Source organism: Chanos chanos, chromosome 8, assembly GCF_902362185.1.
Source record: "Chanos chanos chromosome 8, fChaCha1.1, whole genome shotgun sequence".
NCBI classification, from domain to species: domain Eukaryota; kingdom Metazoa; phylum Chordata; class Actinopteri; order Gonorynchiformes; family Chanidae; genus Chanos; species Chanos chanos.
The window spans coordinates 21,821,729-21,840,350 of NC_044502.1; the positions used below are offsets into that span (position 1 = coordinate 21,821,729).

General features: G+C 40.0%; 1 protein-coding gene across 1 annotated transcript; it reads left to right on the forward strand.

Annotated features, from left to right (window-relative positions):
* Nucleotides 1–2,033: 2,033 nt before the first annotated feature.
* Nucleotides 2,034–18,409, forward strand: dusp3b (dual specificity phosphatase 3b). Its single transcript, XM_030782972.1, has 4 exons — nucleotides 2,034–2,158; nucleotides 2,555–2,787; nucleotides 9,889–10,081; nucleotides 18,229–18,409. Exons 1-4 carry the CDS (start codon nucleotides 2,037–2,039, stop codon nucleotides 18,407–18,409), a joined length of 729 nt encoding a protein of 242 aa, XP_030638832.1. The 5' UTR covers nucleotides 2,034–2,036.
* Nucleotides 18,410–18,622: the final 213 nt, after the last annotated feature.

Genomic DNA, 18,622 nt, shown 5'->3' on the forward strand with positions numbered 1-18,622 from the left:
GTCTCCCTGAAACTGGTTATTTTTGTTTTTCCAGACACTCCTGTTTTTATCTTGCCACACAGTAACATGGAGTGACTGATCATCTCTGCTGGTACTCACTGATTTTTCTTCCTCTGCCAGCCATTCATCAGCTCTCTCACTGTCATTGCCTGTGTCTCTTGACTCAGATGGCATCTCCTCCACAATTCTCTCACATACTACCCTTGAGACCTGGTAAAAGTGATGATAAAAATTTTAACACAGCAGTCACTTGTGGCACTATGCGCAAAAACAATAAATGTGTTTTTGCTGTAAAATCTTTGTCAATTGCATGAGCATAATAGAAAAAATAAAACTGGGCTGATTTACAGAGAAAAATTTTGTATATACGAAATATTTTCATCAAAATAAACAGTTCCAGAAAAACACGTCTGGAACTTGGAATGTACATAATGTCCTGTTGAGTGGGCGTATGGTTACTTGTAATTTACTGCTCACATAAACTCAGTATTTGAAAAACGTAACGATTATATTGCTTTCTAGATGTTTCCTCCCGCGATCGTATTTTATTTACCTGCAAGGGTCTCTTCCTGTAGAGGGAATGAACAGAACTCCCTGAGGCACCCGGTGTGTCTGCGGCTGCACTTACAATTGCTTGCCACTAGAGGGAGCCCTATGGTGTTATTTGGTAACGTCCTTAAGGACGTGACCTAACCAAATTCACGTTGCGTGCGTTTAAGGCAGCTTTGCAAGGACAGCCAAACCATGCTCGCTAAATCAGATCAAGGAGTTAGAGCGCGTGTGGCCACGTGTTTTACTTTGCGGTCAGTTCATCCCAGTTTCAGTGCGTAAAGGTTCACGTTACTCCTATTTAGAATTTTTATAACTGTTTCCTTACATTTTCTGAAAAAAAAAAAGTTATTATCCACGCATGGTGGTCTCGCAGAGTACAGCTAACGATATGCGGTTACCTTTCATACGAATGGGGTTTAAATCATAGTTGAATGACACTTTTAAAATGTATGCATATAGCATACACAGTACATACAGTCGGCCACGGGTTGGAGACAGTGTGCGCACAACATGTATATATGCGGTATACTAGTGACGATAAGAAGGATAAATTGACATTTTAGAGGGCATGCATGCAACTGAGTATTCTGTGGTAACATTATACATTGCCGCTATGATACAGTATAGCTGTAAGAGGAGAGTTACAAATCTTTCCCACCGACTGGAGCCCAACCTCTAGTGCTGTGGTCACGTATTTTGTACGGTGTCCACAACAGTTAAACTTTTTTTGGAAAAAAAAGTATTAACAAGTGTAAATGTGTTGAGTTGATGATTTATGCAGTTGATGAGGTCCATATATCGGCTAATTGATTTTTAATACATTTAGAGCTTTTATAGGCCTACAACCTTAATTCTAAATTAGCAAATCCTGCCAGCCCTCTACCATTTTCCCCACTCCCTCACCTGAACGCCCCTCCTCGTTTACTTTCCTCACACCTGTTGTTACACTATGCTACACGCCATTTACACAGCATTACAGATTCCTTTACTCTCTCTCTCTCTCTCTCTCTCTCGGATGTGTTTTTGAAAACGTTGTGGGATAGAGCGACGCAAAACGAAATCATTTAGTATCGCAATTACTTAAGTGTCTGTAACAGTCTCAGCTTAGACCGTGACCTATGAGGATGAATTCGTATTTTACTGGACAAAATAAAATGATACTGTATCTATATTGTTGTAATACCTTCTATTCGTGTATCTTGAATTCTGGATACATAAATTACGTCACGAGGGTGAAGTGAGGACTATAGGGTTTAGGCGGCGTGTGGGACGCGGCCTTAGAAATCTTGTATCGCGCTGCACTCCTCTGATCAGACGTAAACATTTGATAGGGCCAGATACTACCGGTATGGAGGCAGTGTTACTTGCTCGCTTTGCCTGTGACTAGCGGTAACGGAAGAGAAGTGACGAGGACGGAGTGGTGCTCAGTGTACTGACACCGATTTTGAGACTTTGCGGTTAATGCGGAGGCAACAGTAAGAGTCATGTCAGATTATGAAGTGTCAGTGCAACAGCTAAACGACCTGTTGATGGATGAGAACGGGGACTTTAGAATGCCGTCCAAACATTTCAACGAAGTTTACCCGGGAATTTACCTCGGAGACGAGTACGTCCAACGATTTTTTTTATCTTGAACAATAAAAAGGTGTAAGAACAGATAGATGTACCTTTTACAGGAATGGTCATTTTCCATTTTTATATATTTATTTGTTTGTTTTATTTTTGAATTTCGATTTTGCTTTAACGTGTGTGACTGGGTGTGCTCTTGCCCACTCCAAAGTGGAAGGCTATAAATAAACTGATTAAATTAGGCACTGTGAACTTCACACTCTTACTCAGTAGTTTTCTCTCTCTCTCTCTCTCTCTCTCACACACACACACAATGATTTGATTGTATTATTCACAGATGAGGTGCTTTTAAAATTAAATTAAAGTCAATTCAGTAAACAGTTGATATTATTTTGGGATGATTTTGGAACATGCTGTACTGTTATCTCTGCAGGTCTGTGGCCACAGATGTAAGACGTCTGCAAAAACTGGGAGTGACTCACATTCTAAATGCAGCAGAGGGCAAGTTGCTCATGCATGTTGACACCTGTGCAGAGTTCTATGCTGACTCAGGCATCACCTACCATGGCATACCAGCCAGTGATACCGATCAGTTTGACCTCAGTACATATTTCCAGGAAGGCGCTGACTACATAGAGATGGCCCTGGCACACAAGCATGGGGAAGGTAAAGTGGAGAAGCAGAAACACTGATTTTCAGACATCACATAGGGGCATCACAATGTCACTCCAAATTAATAAGTCACAGCATTTGCACCTCTGCTTATTAAAGACTGACCTGCTTTATGAGCAGGCAGGTTAATGGGTGACACTCATGTACAGTGATACATGACGTTTAATATCTGAACCTTTTTTTGTTCTTTTTTCTTGTTGTATGTTTGTGTGCACATAATGGGTATTCACGGCCGTTACCAAACAACATGGGTTGGGCGATGGGTGATGCGAACTTGTTACCACAGGGTTGCAGGTTCAACCCCTGAGCTGGTAGGGGGGAAGCTGGGGGGGAAGTGAGTAACCACACTCTCCCATCTCCAGACTCAATTCCATGGACGAGGGGTTGAGAGCAGACGTGTTCTGAAATACAACAGCTCAGACAATACAGCCTCTAACCCAGATTGCTCTGAGGAAAGCTAGCCCACCATTGAAACACCTGGGTGCAACACCCCAGATAATCTAGCTTTAAATCTTCTCTGTTGGGAGTGAAACCAACCTGCCTTTGGCCTGTGGGTGTGTGTGTATGTGTATGCACGCGAACTCAGTAACACCTACAATTGGCAACCCCCATCACCCCCACTTTATTCTGTTTTTTCCCTCTGTTCTTCCCGCCATATATCTCTCTCTATCACTCTACTTCCCCCAACTGCACCCCTCTTTGCCATCTTTACTCTTTATTAGGATTCTTACTTCCATTTCCCAGTATCTATCCATTATCTCTTTCTCCCTGTCTTCCCTCTTATCTGTCTTGATCAATGTTTATAAAAAACAAATCCAAAGATATTATAAAAATGACTTTCCTGCTGTAATATTGCAACCCTACTCCAGACCTGCTGCACACAGTTTAGTCTTCAAATGACCTCCCAACTTGACTACCTACCCCAGTTAAGCCAGTGTTCTTTACTCTGAGTGTTTGTATGTTTCTGTGTTTGTTACATGTTTATTTTGGCTTTGTTATATGTTTTTACATTCAAAACCCTCCCCCACATGCATCCTTACTGCACACTGTGTAATTCAATATCAGTCACCACAATACCAATCCCATGGTACTGCCAGTTAAAAGTAACATCATGGAGCATAAGAGGAATCCTGCTCCCCTGCAAAAATATTAAATCACCTAAACAAACTAAGATCTGATATCTGCTTTATACAGGAAACATACCTTACAGAGGAAGAGTCTTGGAAACTTACAGCCAGATGGATTGGGCAGACATACCACTCCATGTATAGCTCCAAAAAATGAGGCGTTTCCATATTAATCAGTAAAAACATTTCATTTTCTCACAACTCAACTTTGATCGATCCAGATGGTCGTTATATCATTGTCACTGGTACTTTTGGAAAAGACACTCTAACTCTAGAAAATATCTATGGCCCCAACACAGACTCTTCTTCCTTTTTACACTCATTATTCTCAGAACTGTCTAATTTTCCTGACTCACATATCCTAGGCTGTGATTTTAACATAGTTTTGGACCTACACATAGATCACTCTTCATCAACCTCCACTAATAAACCCAACCACTCCTCATCCTTGCTTAAATAGTACATGTCAGATTATGGACTGATGGAGACCTGGAAACTGAATAATCCCGGTAATAGGGAACACTCACCTTACCATAGGGAATTCCCTTACCAATAGGGAATATTCACCTTACCATAAATCATACTCTAGTATATACTACTTTTTGGTTAACAGCTCTATCACACACAAAATATCTGACTCAGCCATCCATAGCATTATCATCTCTGATCATGCCCCCATCAGAACACCAACCCCTCCCTCCTCCCAGATGGCGCTTCAGTAACTTATTTCTTAAAGACAAAGAATTCCTCGACTACTTCAAACACAAATGGGCATCCTTTATAGATATCAATAACAGTCCTGGAATAACAGCATGTACACTATGGGAAACTGCAAAGACAGTCATGAGAGGGAAAATAATATCATACTTTACATACAAAAAGAAAGAAGAAATTGCAAAAGAAAACAACCTGCAAAAAGAGGTGAAGAGATTGGACCTTCTGGCTTCTTACTCGCCTACCGATTCAGTAATGAAGGAACTCCTGAAAACTAAACATGTACTAAACAACATACTGAACAAGAAAACCGAAGGTATTCTCCTCAAACTCCAACAGCAACATTTTGAATTTGGAAATTAAACAGGTAAACTATTAGCAAATCAGTTAAAGCAACAAACATAGAAATCTATCATTATCTCAATCGTAGAGTCATCCGGAAATACAACTCAAAACCCCTCCATAATTAATGACTCTTCTAGATCTTTCTGCTCAAATCTTTACACCTCAGACCAGAGCACCTCACCTAAAAATGCCGAAACATTTCTGAGGAATGTCTCCCTACCTAACTCAAACCCAAGCAGAGAATGTAGAGGTACCTCTCTCCCTAGAATAAATCAGCAGAGCGCTCCATCTCATGCCTAACAATAATCACCTGGACCAGATGGCCACCCTGCAGAATTTCATAAATAGTCTTGGCCTCTCCTTTCACCTCTGTTTTTTAAAGTGATATCTGAAATCCACCAAAATACCACTATTCCCCATCATATGAACACTGCCTATATTACACTCATCCCAAAACCAAACAAGGACCCCACTCAATGCTCCAACCATCACCCCATATCATTAATCAACACAGACACGAAAATTATTAGCAAGGCTTTATCAGTCAGACTGGAATCTGTAATTTCATCATTAATACACATAGATCAAATCGGAGGAGGCATTCCTCAGAAAACATATGAAAAGTATTCAACCTGATTAATTTCTGTAGTTTCTGTAGCACCTCCTCAAACAATCCACCATTCATCATAGCAACTCACCCACTGCATCTTTTATAACCAATGGACTTATATCAAAACCATTTCAGTTACAAAGAGGTACTAGACAAGGATGCCCTCTATCCCCACTACTGTGTTTGCACTTTTCATTGAACCCCTGGCTGCTTTCGTTAGGCAATGTGACCGTATCTCAGGCATCCAATCAAACTCACACCACCATAAAATCAGTCTGAATGCCGATGACATTCTGTTATACATCACAAATCCCTCATCCTCACTTCCAGCAGTCCAAACTCTGATCAGTACAGTAGTGTGTCTGGCTACTCCATCAACTGGACAAAATCAGAGAGTCTGCCTATAACCAAACTCAACTGGGATACTGAGGCTAGGGTCCCCCTCTTCAAACGGCAAAATCTATTACATACCTTGGAATCCACATTTCTTGAAATTTAAACGAATTATTCAAACTGAACATCACCCCCCTACTACAAGAAATAAAAGACAGTCTGGAAAGATGGAATAAATTACCACTCTCTGTAATTGGCCAAATTTCAACCGTTAAAATGAACATCCTCCCAAAAATAAACTACCTCTTTGCCATGACCCTGTCACCCCACCCCAGTGCCCGTTCTCCTCTCTCAATAGTGCAGTCACTACATTCTACTGGAAAAACCAAAAAACTAATTAACTATCCACCCTCCAAAAGCTCAAACAATACAGAGGACTCGGGGCCCCAAATTTCTTTTACTATTTCCTCTCACACCAATTACAGGATATCCACTGCTGGACAAATAACACCAATCCACCTTGGCTAGATATTGAAAATACTTTAGCTCAGGAATTGAGCATCAAAAATCTCCCATTCATAGATAAATCCATAAAAACTCACATCTGTTACAAAAACATCAACACTATCAGCACCACTCTATCTGCTTGGTGGAAGTCAAATGAAGTTCTTCATTACAGTCTCTCACCATCTATTCATACTCCATTATGGCATAAACCCATGTTTTTTATTCATAACAAACCCTTTTTCTTCTCAACCTGGAATTAGAGAGGAGTAACCAGCCTGGGACAGTTATTCGATGATGGTTTGCTCATGATCTTCGAACACATCCAAAAAATATAACATACCGGACCACTGCTACTTCCAGTATATCCAGTTACAAGAAGTCATAAAAAACATCAACTCTAGGAATTTTAACAATCACAGCCCTCCCTTAAAGTTATAATCACTCAAACCTCAAAAAATGTTATCCCAAATATACAAAATCCAAGCAGCTGAAGACAGCACTATCAATCCCTGTAGACAAGTGGACCACAGACATGAATAACCTACCAACAGATATTAATTGGCAAAGCATATGCATATGCATATGGAATTACATGTCTCTGTGACATGAAGTTCCAGAACCCAACTTATAGAGTATAGTCTTCCATAGAATCCACGTTACTACCCACAAACTTTACAGCATGGGCTTTAGCCAAAGTAATACATGTTCATATTGTTCAGTCTCAATAGACGATTACTTCCACGCCCTCTGGCACTGTCCACACATCCAAAACTTTTGGTCGGAGGTCATGAGCAAGCTATCTGAGATCCTTAGCCTCAGCATCCCCTTATGCCCCGTCATAACTTTACTTGGTGATGTCTCTACACTACATACACCGAAACATCTCAAATCATTCATATTAATATCACTAACCATTGCCAAAAAGACCATATTTTTGAACTGGAAAGACGGAACCAAGATATCCATAGCTCACTGGCTCAGTCTACTGATAGACCATTTAAATCTAGAAAAACTTACCGCATCTTTGAAAAACAACATTAAATCCTATGAAGACACCTGGTCTCTGTTTCTACAATACCCTCAACGCTGATTCCTCTCCCCACAAGTGACACTTAACATTACTATTCTTTTCAACTTTTATTTATTTATATATTTTTTTCTTCTCTTATATATTTTTCTCTTTTCTTTCTGTTCCAACAAACCAACATGAAAACACTGTGCAGTTTGTTCCACCAGCCTGGCTTGTCTGGTCTTGTCTGTCTTGCCCCATCACATCTTGTTATGTTTTGCTCCTCAACCTTTATACGTAAATACATATCTAGAAAGAATGATGTATTTGTTTTATTTATTTATCTAATATTTCTATGGGGTTTCATTCTTTTTCTTTTTTTTTCTTCTTTTCTTTTTTGTTGTTTTCCTTTGCTCTTTGTTTTTTGTAGCAGTTGTTGTTTTTCTTTTTTTTGTTTTCATTGTGATGTGTTATTGTACTTTGTATTGTGTGATCCTGTATTCAAAAAAAAAAAAAAAAAAGACTGACCTGTGCATGCTTCAACTTGTAAGACAATGAAATTCCCCAGTGACACCAACCCATGCTAATGACAGAGACGATCAGAGGAGAATGTGAAGCTATCATTAGCACTGGAGACTGCAAGAAAGCAATTAACAAGAAGTAAATTAAGAAAAATACATTTTAGTTTCAATTGTTCTGTCTTAGCCAATAATGACACACAGGAAGCCTCTGCAGTTTGTTAATGAAGCGCTAACAGGGTCCTGAAGAGTCAATGGCTGTCACTGGACTTCATAGGCGTTCTGCACTTCAGAATGTAGGCAAGGAACATAACCTTCTAATAATAAATGTATTAGTTCTGTCAGTCTACCTTAGAATAAGCAGATAACAAGAAAAAACCCTACAAAATATACAACTCTATTTTTGTTCTCTATTCAAAAGAAGTGGTAAAAAAAACCTGGAACAGTCTGTTTTTTTATCAATTCTCTCCTTTGCCACCTGGAGAAATTCTTTTTGAAGGAAACTTCTTTTAATGAAACATTTCAGCTCTTAAGTCCAATTTCAGAATTAATTTTTCTTTTGCCTTGTGTTTTGAGAGATTTTGAATTTGTATGTCTCTGTTAAAGAGTCATTTATTACTCCCTTTGATTCACAGTGCTTAGGTGATGATCTTTCTCACGACAGTTTCAAATGTGTCTAATGAAGTATGCATTATCCTTCTTATTACCCATGTATCTGTTATGGGTGTAGCGGTTCTGAAACCGAGACCAAAACTGCAATGCAAACGTCCATGGTCTCGTATTCCCAAACCGCAATCCCCCGTCCCCTCCACCCCCCAGCCCCAACTTGCTGCCAACCGAGCTCTCATTAAGTAACTAATGTAACAAAACTCATTTTTTATTTCACAGTTAACACTACAACACATGTAAGTCATAAAATTATTATTCTATTTGAAGTTACGTCAAGTTGTATATTTTGTGTTAGGGGTGTAATGGTACACGGATTGGTACAGGATGTTCGGTTCGCTGCGCATTGTGATCCGAGTGGATATAGTCTAGCTTTAACCAGGCACATTATACGCATAACTTTTTTCATTGTCTGATAGTCAGTAGACTGACACGTTAGCGAATAAAGTGATACTTGACAAGATACAGTGTGCCCTCTCTTCTACATTTCTGTATGCCGAATTAAAATTAATAACTCACTTTCCTCTCTGATTCCATAACGGAGCCGTAACATAGCAACTGAAGTAGCACATGTTCAGTGACGCAGCCTCTTAAGTATGGTGACCGTAAAGCCAGAGCTTCAGGACCCTCCCGTATCCTTAAGGTCCTCTGTTTGGGAATATTTCAGTTTTCCAGTGAACTACAGAAGCAATGAATGGGCAAAGGCAAGTGGATAAGATGAAGGCAGTGTGCCAGCATTTTTAAACTGAAATCGGGTATGTTGCTGGCAGTACATCGAACATGATCTCATTTGAGACAGCATCATCCAAATGTGAATATCGAATATGATTACTCATTTGAGACAGCATCATCCAAATGTCAATATTACCGGTACAAGGAAAAAACAGAGTGGAGAATTATGGAAATTATGGCCAGTTTGCCGTTGTTTACAAGTGCAAGTTCATAAGTTTACAAGTAAATTCATATTAAATGAAAGGAAACTTCATGTTTTGCATGTCTTTTTTCACTGTACCGAAACCGTACCAAACCATGACTTCAAAACCGAGGTATATACCGAACCATGACTTTGGTGTATCATTACGCCCCTAGTATCTGTGTATAAAATAAGAACACAAATAATGGTTGAGAAAAGCACACAGGAAAAACAGTGAATCTAGCTTTGTTGCCAGAGTTGCCTTGTAGTCCACAGCTTGGTAAATTCACAATTGCTTTGTTGTTGAGGATTGGATCCACAGAATAAAGCTATTTTTTTTCTTTCTCTCCCAGGGAAGGTGTACGTTCACTGCCAAAAGGGATACAGCCGATCTGCGAGTATAGTCATCGCCTACCTGATGATATGCCATGGGATGGACGCGCGAGTTGCTGTGGCTACGGTCCGAGAGAAACGGGAGATTGGACCCAATGATGGATTTCTCCGCCAGCTTTGTCATCTTAACGACAAGCTGCAAGATAATAGAAGGTTATGGAAAAGCTAGCTACAGGAGACTGTAAGTCAAGACATGAATTATTCAAGGTGGTTTTGTAACAGAGCAGTAATTTTTTGGTGTCACTCAATGATTTGCTAGATGCCAGAGGAAAGCGGAACCACTCAGAGTAAACTTTCAGAAAATGAATCTTCTATCTCACCGTTTTCCATCCAGATTACAGGATGGAACACACCATGACATCAGTGAAAAAGTGGTCTGTGATGTAATGTAAATCCTATCAAATGAGTTGGACAGGGAAATTACAGCAGCAGGCCAAACTTTTTGATGCTCACTGCTGGAAATGCTGTTTTCTTTTCTGAGAAGCAAGCAGGTTTGACTTTGACGTGACAGTCAGTCTGTGCAGTGATGTATGAGCATGGTTCTTACCATGATATTGTTTGAAGATGATGACTCACCTGTAGCAGTCTCTTTGGGCAGCCGTGGACTAGAGGTTAGAGAACTGGGCTTGTGTGCACTTGGGCAAGGCACTTAACCCCGATGCCCTGTGGGCGCAAGGAATGCTGTTCCTGCATCTGGTGTGCGTGTGTGCAATGCAGAGGACAAATTCACTGTTCATGGTGTGTGTGTGTGCGCAATTGTTGGGATTCTATTCTATTCATGGACTGGCTGCCAAGGCTGTACAGTGTGATTTCTGTCCTGAGCATGGATACTTGAGTGTGAATCACAGTACCAATACGTGTTCTCCATTTTGGTTGTTTGGGCTGTGTGCATGGATACAGGCCTCACCGAAGAGAGATTGCATCCCATCGTGTAATTTGATCACTGGGCATTAATATCCTGTTGTCAGGTGAACTTGCCTCCAGGCCACTTTCCATTCAATGGATGTAAAAAGCACATGTCCACTTCAGAACTTCTGTTTGGAAGTTGTTTATATGATGCAGAAGATGATTCAAAAATTGTTCCTAGCTCAAGACATTCTAATAAAGCAGGAGACCCAGACCTCAGAGGCCTCAGTCATGTTTAAAAGACAGAGTTGTAGATGGACATTTTGGCACACACCACCCTCCTCCTCTGAGACCTGTGCTGTTGAATTCCTATTGGCTCATTGAGATGGTAAACTGAACTGTGATTGGAGGAGCCTTCTTTCAGATCATACACAAGCTGATCTGGGTAGTGTTGTTTTAGTGAATAGAACAACCCACCCCCCAAACAATCAACCGAAAGAAAGTTCCCCACTATGAGCAGCATTTATCAGCAAATTGTTTTCAATATGCAAAGTGCTGAATACAAAAATAAGTAAAATCTACACCACACCTAAATCACTTTTATAAATATCCACAGTAAATTATGCCTTCATCCAAATCTAACGCATAAACATTGACTGGATTTTAATCATGTGTTTGTCTGAAAGCAAAGAACACAATGTGGAATATATTTTGCATTCATTTTATGATTACATGGACAGACAATAATTAATTTTTAACTCAAGTAGCGTAATTCATTATTTTTGTATCGGATAAATATAAATGGCAAAAATATAAGTTATATAAGTTTTGGATTAACCCAGGTTAATACAACAGAAATGTAATTGTGCACAAATGTTTGAATTAAATCAGGAAACCCTCAAGAGGTGCGAGTATAACAATCAGAAAGCGCTTAGATATCTATCTGACGTTATAAAAAAAAATCCGGGTTCTTTTACAGATTTTATACACCTTTGCACAGCGATTAACAAAAAAACAACCTGAAATGACACCACCACACTTCGTGAAGTTTAACTAGTATAATTTTATGGAATAATCCCTTGACAAGACATGAAAAAAAAAACACAAAATGATACTCAAGTACATTCATCAACAAAACAAGCAATGCGTCTTATATAAATTCAACGGGTAAAATGCGTTGTGCGCGGCGGGGAGTCCATATATCCACGCGTTCGTTCAATCGTCGATTAAAAAGAGAACAACTCAGGTTTGGCCAAACAAGAAAAACATTTCCTTTCCAACCAGAAAACGAAAAAATCCAAAAGCACCAGGTAAATTCCCTAAAAAGCTTACGAAAAAGAGAAACAAAAAAGGAACGCTCTCACCCGATTGGTGGCAACTTCTATTATTTCAAAAATCGGGAATGAGTCCTCCGTCCGCTGTCCAAGTAATTTTCCTTTTAGATTCCCTTGTAATCCACACTCTTTTTACATGGCATTCGTCTCTTTTTCTCGCTTTTTTCTCCTTTTCCCCCTGGACGTCCTAAGTTTCCTCTCTTTAAATTTCGCGCCGCTCTCCCATCATCTTTCCTGTTGCGTCTTTCCTTTTTGGGAGTTTTTTACGCGTCACACCTTCCCGCCCCCCTTGCCCTGCACTACTTTTCGTCAATGAAAGAATATTATTTGTTTTAACATCAGAAATGCGTTTTAATCCCTCACATTTCATTGTATTTTTTTCTATTTAACCACAATTACCCTTTCATTGTGACACTGTCACATGAGGGCTGCAGTATGTAAATACAGTGTTTAATAGGTGTCTGATAGTCCTGTTTGTTGAGACACCAGTCAGATCTCTGGTCAGTTCTGTATGAGAGCGGAAATGATCAGTGCAGGTGAATGTGTTTCTAACCTGCAGGAAAGACTGATCTGTCTCTGATTCTCTGACTGATCTGTCTCTGAAATATTTGTTGTACTTCGCTTTGTTTGACAGCTCAAGGTTAAATATTTAAACAAACATCATTACGAGCTAATCTCATTAAGATTTCATGGTTACGTCTTTACATTTCTGGATAAATGTGGATAAACAACTGACCTGTGTTCATTCATTTGTTTCGGGCTGATGACATCACATGTCCCTGATTCTGGGATTGCATTGGCTTTATTCTTTAATCAGTGAACTTTGTTCTCAGTAAAGTGTGTGAAACATGTCTGTGATTCTCACAAAGCTCAGGTCTGAATTTTACCTGTTATTTATAAAATATGCTGTTATTTACCAAATATGCTCTTTCTGTGTTTTCCTCCTTGTCTTTTTATTTTTATTTAAAACTATTTTATAGACCATTGAATCTGCTTACCCTGGACTCTTTCTTACTGTGAGTATCTCTATTCCATGTGCCAGCCAGAGCAGAGGATGATGGGCTCCCCCTGTTGAGTCTTGGTTCCTCCCAAGGTTTCTTCCTCCTATTCACTTCATTAAGGAGTTTTTTCTTGCCACTATCACCTTGGGCTTGCTCACTGGGGGTTTACGCACTGATCTCTGTAAAGCTGTTTTGAGACAGTTTTTGATTATAAAAAGAGCTGTACAAATAAACTTGAAACTTGAATAAATGGGGTTTTATATATAGGGGAATATATAGGGATTTTTTGCCCATTGTAACAAAATGACATGAGCTTTTCTGACTGTTACCTAAACTTTCCCAAATCTATTGATCAGTGCTGAGGTCTAAGCTCTAGACTATGTGTGAGAGAGGAGACACCATCATTCCAGGTGTGTGTGTGTGTGTGTGTGTGAGAGAGAGAGAGGAGACACCATCATTCCAGGTGTGTGTGTATGTGAGAGAGAGGAGACACCATCATTCCAGGTGTGTGTGTGTGTGAGAGAGGAGACACCATCATTCCAGGTGTGTGTGTGTGTGTGTGTGTGTGAGAGAGAGGAGACACCATCATTCCAGGTGTGTGTGTATGTGTGAGAGAGGAGACACCATCATTCCAGGTGTGTGTGTGTGTGTGAGAGAGAGGAGACACCATCATTCCAGATGTGTGTGTATGTGTGAGAGAGGAGACACCATCATTCCAGGTGTGTGTGTGTGTGTGTGTGTGTGAGAGAGAGGAGACACCATCATTCCAGGTGTGTGTGTGTGTGTGTGTGTGTGTGTGTGAGAGAGAGAGGAGACACCATCATTCCAGGTGTGTGTGTATGTGTGAGAGAGGAGACACCATCATTCCTTTTAGCAATGCCTTCTCCTACACAACATTTGTGTAATAAAATATATAAATCAACAAGCCATAGTATAAAAACATTTTATAATTTAACACATAGAAATGTCTGCACAAACATGAACTAAAATCAGGACCATTGTGTAAAACAATAGGAGTTTGACTACAAAGGGTTCTCGTCCTCTGTCTGATACTGTGAAATGGGCCGTGAGGTTTTATCCATGACATATAACACTACTGTTAGTCTACAAGACTGTTAGACCACAAGACTGTTAAAGCAAAGCAGTTTGGATTTTCTGTTGCAAATTTGAAACTTACCAACATAAGTGAAATAAATAAAAAGTACTCACTGGAGACTTGGTCTGCTGTGGGTACCACAAAAATCTGTAAAAAAAAAAAAAAAAAAGCAACACGACCAAACAAATGGACATAGACAGTGCCTATAGGTCTGTTTGAGCTCTGCTCTCCATGTATAAGCATTACAGGAACAGGAAGACCTCAGTGACCTAATGAATTTAACTACTAGAGTATAAAGCCATGTACTGTCCACACTGGTGCAGAGCAGTATTCACATAAACTCTTCTTACTGCCAATAGTTCTGTGCAGGTTGGGAGGAGCCAGCTGTGCGGTTATGGCACACTGACTGTGTAAGGGCGCGTGTATAAAGTGCATATGAGTGAACAAGCATATGGTATGACACACTGACTGTGTAAGGGCGCGTGTATAAAGTGCATATGAGTGAACAGGTATATGGTATGACACACTGACTGTGTAAGGGCGCGTGTATAAAGTGCATATGAGTGAACAGGCATATGGTATGACACACTGACTGTGTAAGGGCGCGTGTATAAAGTACATATGAGTGAACAGGCATATGGTATGACACACTACTGTGTAAGGGCGCGTGTATAAAGTACATATGAGTGAACAGGCATATGGTATGACACACTGACTGTGTAAGGGCGAGTGTATAAAGTGCATTTGAGTGAACAGGCATATGGTATGACACACTACTGTGTAAGGGCGCGTGTATAAAGTACATATGAGTGAACAGGCATATGGTATGACACACTACTGTGTAAGGGCATGTGTATAAAGTGCATATGAGTGAGCAGGCATATGGTATAACACAGTTATGTGAATGCAAATCACAGAAGTATGAATGAGCAGCGGGTCCTGAAAAGACTAATTTATTAACTGTACATTCTCAAATAAATTCTCAAATAATGGCCGGGTCTCAAATTATAGCCTGTTTGGGCAAATAAAGGCCGGTCCCAAAAGTACAGAAAGGCTCAGGTGATAAATTCATCATATTTCCACAGCATTATTTACATCAGCACAACAACATATGGTAATTATGCTCACCACTCTGTTGCTATTAGTTTCACTTTTTAACAGAAATACTATAGCAATAGTGTTCTAGCTCACATGGATTGTGGTCACTGTAGGACTATGTGTGTTAATGGCCCTAGTATTCAGGGACATCACTGCCAAAACTCTCTCCCTCCTACTTCCTATGCGTTATTTCATTATTTCTATGAGCTATTTCATATAACAGCACGTCTTAATGGTACTTGGACAAAGTCATGGAAGGGAAAAAATGTCTGATTTTAGATGCCGTTGGTATGGTAGAGACATGTTGGCCGGTGAGCTGGAATCAGAGGATCAAATTTCACCTTTAAACCTATCATTATTTCAGCCTGTTCCCATTTATCCTCTTTGCTTAATGATAAAACAAATAGTTCATAGAATAATCAACACTTATCAACATAAATATAGTAAATGATTTCATTTTGTATTCTTTGCAAACTATTGCATCATTTGCTGTCTCTACAGATGATTTTAATCTGTCAATAATTGTGCAAAAGTTCTGCAGCTTAGAATGCTCATGAAACATCTGCTTTTGTTCGGCCTGTGTGCCAAACTTTATTGTGCATTGCACACAAGCTGATGCAATATACAGATATGTATATTGCATCAACTTAATTAATCAATCTCATGTTGTAGCTTTCACAATAGCGCACAAACTTAAAACAATCTGTACTGTTTCGTTTGCATTATGATCTTGAAGATCATAGTAACATATTAAATAACGGCCTGTCTCCTATAATAGCCTGTCTCAAATAAAGGCCTGGTTCTTTCTTCAGTTGAGGTAAATAAAGGCATCGGCCACTACTTGAGAATTTACGGTACGTGTAAAGTTCATGGTTCCTGTATACCTGTGGCATTCTTGATGAAAGAGCATCATACAGTTATGTGGATACCAAACCAGAGCAGTAATTTCAAAATGAACAGAGAGAGACTCAGACACACAGCGCACATTTGCAATGTTGTCATGTTTTAGTAAACTCATGTGAACTCTAAGACATTTTCCCATTCTGTCGCTACAGCTCTAGAGCAGAGTGACAGCAGTCTCTTTTCTCATACAAAGACAAAATCACTTGAGAAATGACCCCATAGTAATGCATATACTGAACACAACACCCATGGCACCACAGAGGACAGAGAAGAGAAGTTACAAAAGGCATTGGTGATAATACAAAATGAGAAGAAACTGTTCTGAACCACAGTTGCGCTGTGGGAATCCCACACTGAAAAGAATGGCTGCAGAATAATGGAGAAAATATTGTGAGTTACAACAATACACTGAGGGAAGAAAAGAAATGTATGTGGGAGTTTGGTGTCTGATTTGAGATTACACATTTGGGAGCTTGCACCTTTATTGGCTCAGATAACGTACGCATGAGTTGGATACTGATACATGGAGAGATGACCAGTAAAACCTGCTGATTAACCTATAAAACCTGCAGTTTCTTTTACCATTTGATGGTGTGAAAACATTGAAGACCAGAGTGCATCCAAAGACCATTGCATGATCATGCATGCTAAGTGCTTTCCAGCAGAAAATTAACTGCTGTGAGAAAAGAACATATATGCTAATACACAAGACATATAAGAGTGAAAATCATTACGTGAGAAAGATTGGACATTGGAGACCAACAGAGGTTTTAACAACAAATGCACATACTTCGTGTTGAAAAACAAATTGACTTTCACTTTGAGTCTTCAATAACAGGGAGGAAAGTGTACAGCAAACTGATAAAAAGAAAACAACCCACAAGTGAGCACAACAATATACCCACTGCATCTGACCATTGTCTAAATCTGAGAAAACACATTGGTTTGACCTTCTCACATCCAAACAGAGGCTGTGCAGGTTTGTCCTCTCTCAGAGCTCACTGCCACATTCTGCTGTGGATTTGTGATATTCCTTGAGGTTTGACGCCTTTTGAAGAGCCAAACAGAGGATCTGAACAGTGTGTGACCCTTCGGTTGGTGACTGTGTAGCTGTTATCACTGTGAATTTAACCTCCTTTGAGCCTTCAAGGTTTCCATCTCCACTGTCGTACAGCAGGTGTGGGCTCGCACACAGGAAAAAAAGCCATCTGAGACACGGTCCTGGTACCAGGCTCAGGCCTGACTCTGTGACCCAGATTGCATGGGGTTAAAGACTTGCACTGTTACACATTAACCACACCATTCAAATGGAAAGAAATGAAACATAAGACAGGATCATATCAAACATATGTCCAAACATATGTCCAAAAGGCGAACTTTGTTCCAAATCTCTTTTTTTTTTTTTTTTGCTTTGTTGATTGTTTGTTTGTAATCAGATTCATGCTCAAGCAAATGCACATCTTCAGTTGCAAGTGTTACAGATATCTGATCAATGTCATAAAAAACACATCACCTCTGGAGCAAGACCTTTATTTTCAGTCTTGGCTTCATTTTTAAAAAGTTTACATTCCTCATGAGGAGACGGGGTGTCTAAACAGAATGACATTTCTGCTTGTGGGTTGGCCTTGTTTCTGCCTGTAGTGAGCAGTCAAATGGAGGACTGCAACAGAGGAGGTAGTGGACAGGAGATGAATGGAATTTGGATTCCAGTTTATTTTCAGTGAGGTTTCTGAATGGACCAAGGGAATGTATGTAGCATAAGGAGGTTAGAGTTAAAGGTTTAGGTGTGGGGTGGTGATGTATAGCAGACTTTTAACTCCTTGAGATAGCGAGTAATTAATGGCGTGAAAATGATGGATTTTCACAGGGTCACTGCCTCAAGGGATTGTTTTCAGCCCTTGAGTTTTGTGCAGCTACATTTATACTACAAGTGAGTAGTGTTTTAAATAAGCATTTGAGTACCGTTTTGGCTATGCTGAAACAACTGTGCTTAAGTTCACATGACTCCCTGATTCTCTGTAGGTGTACTGTATGGAGCATGCTCTATGAGACGGTGCTGGTCCGGCTGCTCATGTCTTCTCTGAAGGCAGTGTTACTTGGCCATGCTGGTGTGTTGGACGTTTGCCTGAGAGCAAAGCTGTTCTGCAGTGCTGGTGCAGCTGGGTTTTTTAGCCTGAGTCACGGTGTATTGGCTAAGGACTGAGAAAGCTCCACTGTGTTTCCCAAGCTGACAACAACGAGCCTGTTCTTATCCGTCCCACTGTTTCCCAGACACACCAAGGCGAAGTCTGGGCCCTCTCCTACACAGTGGACCTCTGTTTATAATCACAGTGTAAGAGTAGAGGTTGAGAAGGACAAAAAGGTGGCAAGAGGTTGTAAAAGTATGAGTTACGGTCGACAGAATGTGCAGTTTGAT